Source organism: Meleagris gallopavo, chromosome 24, assembly GCF_000146605.3.
Source record: "Meleagris gallopavo isolate NT-WF06-2002-E0010 breed Aviagen turkey brand Nicholas breeding stock chromosome 24, Turkey_5.1, whole genome shotgun sequence".
NCBI classification, from domain to species: Eukaryota; Metazoa; Chordata; class Aves; order Galliformes; family Phasianidae; genus Meleagris; species Meleagris gallopavo.
Genome location: NC_015034.2, coordinates 2,560,275 through 2,568,767, shown reverse-complemented (window position 1 = coordinate 2,568,767; position 8,493 = coordinate 2,560,275). Strand labels below are relative to the sequence as shown.

At 51.9% G+C, this 8,493-nt stretch overlaps 1 protein-coding gene across 1 annotated transcript; it reads left to right on the top strand.

Annotated features, from left to right (window-relative positions):
• Positions 1-6: 6 nt before the first annotated feature.
• On the top strand, positions 7-8,493 carry SFRP1 (secreted frizzled related protein 1). The gene is made up of 3 exons (XM_019622653.1): positions 7-478; positions 3,417-3,494; positions 6,880-8,493. The coding sequence occupies exons 1-3, from the start codon at positions 160-162 to the stop codon at positions 7,200-7,202; spliced, it is 720 nt and encodes a 239-aa protein (XP_019478198.1). The 5' UTR covers positions 7-159; the 3' UTR covers positions 7,203-8,493.

Sequence of the window (8,493 nt, the reverse complement as noted above, 5' to 3'; positions counted from 1 at the left end):
GCGGGGCTGCTGGCGTGCAGCGGGGCCAGCGAGTATGACTACGTGAGCTACCAGTCCGATCTGGGCCCCTACCCTGGGGGTCGCTTTTACACCAAACCTCACCAATGCGTGGCCATCCCAGCCGACCTGAGGCTGTGTCACAGCGTGGGTTATGATAAGATGGTGTTGCCCAACCTGCTGGACCACGAGACCATGGCCGAGGTGAAGCACCAGGCGAGCAGCTGGGTGCCGCTGCTCAACAAGAACTGCCATATGGGCACCCAGGTCTTCCTCTGCTCCCTCTTTGCTCCCGTCTGCCTGGACCGGCCGGTCTACCCGTGCCGCTGGCTCTGCGAGGCTGTGCGTGATTCCTGTGAGCCCGTCATGCAGTTCTTTGGCTTCTTTTGGCCAGAGATGCTCAAATGTGACCAGTTCCCACAAGATGATGTCTGCATTGCCATGACAGCTCCCAATGCCACCGAAGTCTCCAGGCCTAAAGGTAAGGCATGGTCAGAGCTGGGGGGAGGGGGAACGGATGTCAGCTCAGGAAAGGCTGTATTCTTGTCCCCAGGCAGGATGGATGCGCTGCCTGCTCCTTGCCACTCTTGGAGCAGTAATCGTGGAGCCTGGGGAGTTGTAGTGCTGTTATCTGTGCATCCCTGTTCTCCTGAGAAGTGTTTCTCTTCCATGCTTGGCTCGTGTGGGACCACTCTTCAGCTGCAGTGGGATGCGTGCTTACACATGGCAGGAATGTCTGGCTGGAGTAGATGGTGGCAGTGGTCCCAGCAGAGCACCACGCTTGCCAGGCAGCACTGAGGCTCAGTTGCCTGCCCGAGTGGAGGCACAGTGAGTTGCAATGAGTCTGGTTTGCTGCTGGAAACTTTTAAAATAATCAAATGAACGTTCTGGTGTAAGGTAAGCATTCTGTGTTAAAGCACTTTGTAAAGCTACTGAGAGGTGTTTGCAGAGGGAGAAGGCAGGGGCTGTAGGAGAGCACAGCACTTACTGAAGCAATTGCTGGAAGGAGCTCTTTGTTTTCAGGGGAGGCTCTAAGATCTCTGCTCTGGGTGAACCCAGACCCTTGGTCCAGACTGCTGCTGTGTCTTGTGAACAGGTACAAAGGTTGCTTTTATTCCTCAGGGACTTGCAGCCAAGTAGAGCCTGTAGAGCTGCCCCTGCTCAGGGCTGTGTGCAGGTCAATGTCTTCAGAGGCTTTAGTAGCTCCAGACCTGGGGTCACCCTTGTGAGCAAGCAGCATCTGCCAGTCTTCTCTGGTGTGGTTCAACAGCCGTCTTTGTGATGAACTTTCAGGCCTGTTTAGACAGTTGGGGCAGCATTGCTTTCTTTTGGTGCTGTGCAGCAGCACGATGTTCGGTTCCACACTGTCACTCACATCACTGCAGTGACTTTGTTACAGCAAAGCCCCTCTGCTGCCTGCAGCTGCGTGCAGACTTCTGCTGGTGTGTACTCCTGGAGCCCCATGGATTTCAGGCTCTGGGGTGTTTCCTATTGATTCAAAGAAGGTCAGAGCCCAGCAGTGTCCCTCCCCCCACCCCATTCTCAGGGCATTAATAAGAACGAGTCTTTTCAGTATTTTTTCCCATTAACACCTTAAAATTGGAATTTGTTTCTGCCTCTCAAAGAGCTGACCTGCTGAATTCCTTTCTCCTTAAGCATTAGGCAGTAAAGCCTGCAGGCCCACAGGATGCATCAGGGGAGTTGCAGATTAATATAGCATTACACATTCCTTTTCTCTGCCCCTGGAGTAAGCTAGCTCTAAAGCCAGGCATTAGAAAATGGTCAGCAGGGAGAAAAACTGGGAACAGTCCTCAGAGTGAAGCTGTCACATGCAGAACGTGGGCTCTGTCCCAGCTGTTGTAGGTTGGGAGGTGGTCAGAGCTCAGACTGTTGGGTGCTCTCAGGGTGCTGGGGGTTGGGCTGAGGTCCCTGAGCTGCCCAGGGTGCACAGCAGCAGCCCCTGCTCACACTGTGGGTGTGCTACAGCATCCCTGGGGCCATGCACACAGCTCAAACAAAGCCTGACTTTTCACCAGGGAACAGTGAGTTTTATTTTACGTTTTTTTTGTAGGAGCTTGGAAAGCTTGTAGGTTTGGCACGGTGGTGGCTTTCCTGCTGGCTATCTGCCCTGTGTGGGCTCGACCTCCTGGTGTGCACTTTGGCTTTGAGATAAGCTGATGATGAGGGGTATATCCCTCTGCTCCCAGGGTATGGGCTCGGGTGGTCTGCAGCTCAGCTGCTCTCCTCCTGGCAGCAGACAGTGTGGGGTCCTCCCTCCAGCATCCCTTTGCCATGAGCTTGTTAAATGTACAGGCAGTATGGAAAGATTCTGACTGCTCATTTAAAAATAAAGCATTTGGGCTGTCATCATGTCCCAGAAACTGTCTTCTCCCCATGTCCCTGTAAGCTAAGCTGGTAAAGTGGCTATGGCATTTGGTAGGGTGTTGGAAGGGGATGTCGCCCAGCTCAGACACAACAGGAATGGCATTTCTAGGGCTGCTCCTGGACGCAGGGAGGATTACCTTATTGCTGGCAAACCGAGACAATTGGAAGGCCAATTGCTCTACATGTGTGATTAATAAAGACGTGGCTTATGACCCCAGGAATGAATGAGGGTTTGGCACAAAACAGGATGGGTGGTGGGAGGGGAGAAGCACTGCACAGGAATGAATGTCCAGCTGGGAGTCCCACGGGGCGTCTGCGGACGAGGCAGCAGCACTGTGGTCTGCACGAGGTGTGCAGCTTTGCACCCTCCTGCTGGTAGCTGCTGTGCTGCAGGTCCAGGCTCCGTCTGCCTGCGGAGGCTGGCAGATGTTGCACTGCAGTCTGGCTCCAGAGAACAGCTCTTGTGTGTGGGAAAGAACCCTTGTGCTGGACCGAGAGCATCTCCCTGCTTCAATAAATTCATCCGTCAGTAGCACAAACCTCTGTCTGTGCTGCTGGGTGGTCTCTGCTGGCTGGAGGCAGGAACCTGGAAGCAGTTCATTATCCTCTGGATGTGAGGAGCTCTCCTGATGAGCTGGGTTGTGCATGTCCTGAACGCAGTCTGGCTCTGGGGTGGTTACCCTTGTTGTGTGAGCCTTCCCTGCCATACCTTTGCATGTGCTGTGTGCCAGCTTGGTGCACCGTGGGACAGAGCATCAGCAGGCTGCTCACCATGCAAACAGCTTCTCCAGCCAGGAGCTTGGCCCTGAAAACTCCATTCTGTGTCAGTCCTGTCCTCTGCAAGCAGCTGCCTGCACCTGGGCTGGGGGGAGCAGGGCTGGCAGGAGGCTGTGCTGGGGCTGGGACCAGGCAGGTGCTGCCCTGCTGAGCTGGCTGCTGGCACCCCAGGGCAGGGCTTCAGGCTGCTCTTGGCTCTCCTGGGTTTGTGGTGCTCTTGGGCTCGCTCCTCATCACCTGTTCTCTCTTCTCACCAGGAACCACTGTGTGTCCCCCGTGTGACAACGAGATGAAGTCGGAGGCCATTGTTGAGCACCTGTGTGCCAGCGAGTTTGGTAAGGAAGCCTTCCTGCTGCTATTCCTCACTGGTATGGTTCTGCATTGTGGAGAAGAGAAGGCACTTGGTGCCCGGACTGCAGAGCGTCCTGCTTCCCTTCCAGCTGTGCCTGGTGCAGCAGGTTGGGTAGATGATGCTGGAAGGGCATCTCCCTGTGCAGGGAGCAGGGCACTACAGGGTGCTACAGCTACTCAGCAACCACTGTGCTACCTGGGCAAGCTGAGGGCTGCCTTGTTGTGGGCTTGGAGGTGTTCTTGGGGTGCTGGGAGGCTTCCTGGGCTGTGCAGGGCAGTGCAGTTTTGCATAGGCTGGATCCTGGACCACTGGATTCCCACCACCCTTGTGGTCGATATGGGTCAGCAGTACAGTCCCATTGCCTGGGGGCAAGCATGCCTCTAGATGTCAGTGTTGATGCGTGGTGGCAGCAGTGTATGGGATGTGTCTGGTGGGGAATGGGGTCTTGGAGCTGCATGGCCCCATGGCAGCTCAGCAGGGAGGTGTCTCTGGGTGTCTGCTGCCCAGGCTGCTGGCATCCCTGGGTCTCAGCAGAGTTCTGCTCTTCTTGCCAAGTCTGGGTGTTGAACCCAAAAACCCATCCCTTGCCTTTTTAAGGCTGAGAAGTGAAGGGGAAAAAATGCAGTGCTGTTGGAAAGCTGTGTCCTAAATCCATTATGGCTCATAAGTGAGTCAGACAATCATAGGGAAACAGAGCTTCATTAAAAACAAAAAAAAAACCCACAAAGAAACAACCAAAGAAAGCTGTTGCAGGGAAAAATACGAGCTTTTTCAGATCAAGCCCAGCATTAACTGGTTTTGACATCCTTGCTAGTGTCTGTAACTTTCCTGAAAAGCTATTAAAGGAGCATTGAGCAAGGTGTGCATTCCGTGGGGATTAGCACTTGAATGTGTGCTGTGCAAACCCCAACCTGCTCTGTGCTGATGCTTTACCCCTTCTGCTGGAAATGAATTCCCCACGCCTGCAGGTTTGGTATGCCAAAAGGCCTAACTAAGTTCAGCGCAGACTTTTTCTAACGGGGGAAAGCATCCACAGGAACACCCATGTAATAGTTCCTCAGGAATGTGTGTGCTCCCGGAGTGCAAGAATTCAGTGTGGCTGGGAGCTGCCTGCCCTGAGCTGCTCATCTGTGGCCCAGGAGTTTTCTTGTGAAAACGAGACAACTTCTTCCTGGAGAGGAGTCCAGAGCAGCTGAGCAGGACATAACTGGTGTCTGCTGCGTGTGAGGCATCATTCTTTCCTCACAATGGAAAGCTGGTTGCATTTTGGGTTGCCTTTTGTTCTCCTCTTCCTCTCTTGTCACCAGAATAAATAGCAGTGGAAAAGTTCATTTGCGTGGATTCTCAGTGGTGTAGGTTTCAAGCTGCTGCCTTTGGCACTTCTTCCTTCTGCCACTGTGTTCTTCCTCCTCCATTGAGGAGAGGTTCCCTCCAGCCACTCTGGTGTGCTGGGAGCTGGGCTGAAGGATGTGGGCAGGATGCTGTGGGGATGCCTGGCAGTGGGGAGCAGCTGGTGAGCGATGGGTCGGCCCCAGGAAGTGCTCTCCCAGCACAGGATCCTCAGATCTCTGTTTAGTCTTCAGGGGTTACTGTCGTGGGGGTGATTTCTCACGGAGAGCTGTTTATCTGGTGCTAACATAAACTCCCGTCCCCTCCAACTGAGGTTTCTCATGCACATCCAGCAAGGTAAACACCGGCAGCTGACAGGTTACAGAACCTCATCACAGCCAGACATGTACTGTAAATGTTTAAACTACGTGCACTGCGAGGGGCAGCTGGTGGTGGGCTCTGCTCACTGCTCTTTCCTAGTTCACGTGGTGCCCTTGTTGCAGGGCTCCTGCACATCCCTGGGCTGTGCTGTTGGTGCTCTGCCTGCTTGTTGCAGCTCGGGGTTGGGCAGCCCTGGCATGCTGCTGCTCTCCGTTTCTCTTGGTGGGTGTATTTATCGTTTCTACCCTTTCCCTGAGGTCTGAGAGATCCTGCCCAGCACGCTCTTGCTGAACCAGGACTGCAGTAAGATCAATACACGCTGTTTATTTTTCCCCTTTGACTGACAGCTCCTTGCCTGCACCCTTCTCCAGTTACAGCCCTAATGTGTCTTCTGGCAGGTTTCCTTCTTCTGTGCGATTCCTGAAGGAAGGAGCAATGAGGCTGCAGGAACAGCAGAGCTTTCCACTCTCTCACATTCCCTTCCCTGCCCCTGGGGGTGCTGGTGTGGGGCTCCTACATGTGGGGGAGCACTGGGATGGAGCCAGGTGGTGTGGGCTGGGTACACCTGGGGTGGGGGTGATCTCAGTGATGTGCTCCTGTGCCTTGTGCTGTTCCAGGGCTCGGTGCAAATTGAGCTGCTTTGGTCTCTCCTGCTCTGTAAAGCTTGCATCTCTAGCTCCCTGAGCATCCTGAATTTGGAAAGCAGATAGAAAGAAAGCTTTCCTTTAGTTTCCAGCCCTGGATTGCTTTCCTGTACAGTAATAGTATAACACGACAGGGCTCTTGGCAAGCACAACAGCCTTTTTTGGCATGTGGGCAGACAAATACCATTATTCTCACTGCCAGTGCAGTGGCTGGGAGCACGAGGTAGCACACAGACTGTGCTGCCTTCTTGAGGCTGTCATTGCTGTCCTGCTGCCATGTGTGTCTGCAGTGGTGACCTGAATACGACGTGTATTTATTGCTACAAGTTCCAGCAGGGCAGAACTTCAAGGAGCAGTGATGCAGGGGACTCTTTCCTCTGCCAGAGCCCGTGGCTTCTGCTGTGCTATCTGCTGCTCACACGTCTGAGGATCAAATGGGAAGGGATAGCAGACCATCACATATCTGAAAGTTATTTATCTGCAGCTCTGAAGTAAACTCCCAAATGATGGAAATATGTTAGTCATTTTTGGCCATATGTGCTTTTCCCAAAAAACGAGACAGAGCCAAATGGCACAGAAGTGGTACTTTAATGTACAACACATTTCCATCATTTTTCCCATGCTTACTAAATTCCTGTTCATGGTCATGGCAAATGAGCATTAATTTTCTTTTATTTGGGTTGCTATTTACTCAGGAAGGCACTGAATCCAAAGAGGAGAATTCTTCTGTTGGTATGGGATGGGGTTGGCCCTGCTCCCCAGGTCCCACCAGTTCATACATAGCAATACTCAGTGTTCAGAATGTGTTCCACAGCTGCCTGAGGGCAGGAGAGCCTGAAAGCAAATGTTTGAGGAGCTGAGTTGATCTCTTAAGAATCTCTCTGTCACTGCTCAGCTAACATTTTGCTAGCAAATCACGCGTTGTGCTGCTGAACAAATTTCCTTCTCAATTAAAATTGTTTTGTGCTGAGAACTTCCTGTTTTTTTTTCCCTTCTCCTTGGCTTGTTTTTCAGCTCTTAAGATGACCATCAAGGAGGTGAAAAAGGAGAATGGGGACAAAGTGATCATTCCACGGAAGAGGAAGGCGCTGAAGCTGGGGCCCATCCGCAAGAAGAACCTGAAGAAGTTGGTGCTGCTCCTGAAGAACGGGGCTGACTGCCCCTGCCACCAGCTGGACAACCTTGGCCACCACTTCCTCATCATGGGCCGCCAGGTGAAGACCCAGCACCTTCTGACAGCCATCTACAAGTGGGACAAGAAGAACAAAGAGTTCAAGAAGTTCATGAAGAAGGTGAAAGCTCCGGACTGCCCAACGTTCCCATCTGTCTTCAAGTGACCCCCATGGGGGCCAAACCCCCCTTTTCTTCCTCATCCTCAGAGCTCCCCCAGCCCCACCTCCTGCCCCATGCCAGCATTTCCCAGAGTGAGCACTGAGCAGACCCTGAGGTCATGGACCACATACATCTGCAGTAGCCAAAGACCCATTGCTGTGAGTTCATGGAAATAGCAACGATCAGATGCAGAGGGGTGTGAGACCACACGATTTTGGACATGACCCTCGTGACCACCTGTATTTGTGGCTGCAGGAGAACCCGAGTTAATCCCTACAGGACCAGAGCCAGCCTATTGGAAAAGTATTCCATCCTGACAATACGAGCTAATAAACAAGTGAAGCAGCATCCATCGAACCCCTGATAAAACCTCCTAGTAGCTAAATTGCCCTCATGGTAAATACAAACCAACCAGTATTCCAGTCTGAGTGCCTTTGGGTTGAGCCTCAGCCCTGGGACCTCACGGTGCCCTGATTTGCTGGGTCTCACTCCCAACCATTGCATGGTCCCACACACCTGGCTGTGTCCCCCAGCGAGGCTCTGCTTGCTGGCTCGTGTCATTGCTCATCTTACCACCAATATTTCGTAGTTTCTTCAGGCTGTCAGCAAAACATTGCAGTGCAGAAGGGCAAGGAGTGGTCCCTGTGGAGCAGCACAGGGCTGCATCATCTCCGTGCTCCTCTTCCTGCAGTTGCTGTGGGACTGATTGGTGTCCAGGTTTTGATGTGTGACAGCTTGGCTTTGGATGTACTGTTGGTTTTTTTTTTCCTGTCATCAATATGTCACCTTAGCGTGAGGTTGTGTCGTTTTATGAAAGACAATGAATACTGCATCCAAATGATTACATTTATTGACCAGGCTGAAATTCATTATTCTGTTAATTGGACGTGTTCTTTTCTGCATAGTCCCACATTGCTCCACATTAATTACACCATCCTGCTTCTATTCATCATTCTCATCAATCATGATTGCTCTTAAGAGAATGACTGTCTTAAAACTTGAAATAATCCTGTAGCTTTACAGTTAACTCTGCTCAGATCTGGTGAATGAATTGTTCTCTGGCTCGGGAGCGCTGTGTGTTTCTTTCATGACTGAACCATGGACTTTATTGTAGATAAACTCCCTAAATATGCTGAGCACCCTGATGAATGCTGCTTCAGAACTAGCAGAGAGATGGATTTAGGATGTGAACTCTTTAGAAAATCCCACTAAGTGTCTTAGACCACAGCGTGTATTAGCATTGTTACTGTGATGCAAAGTTAATCATTGTAGATAATGTACTTTATCAGTGAATTA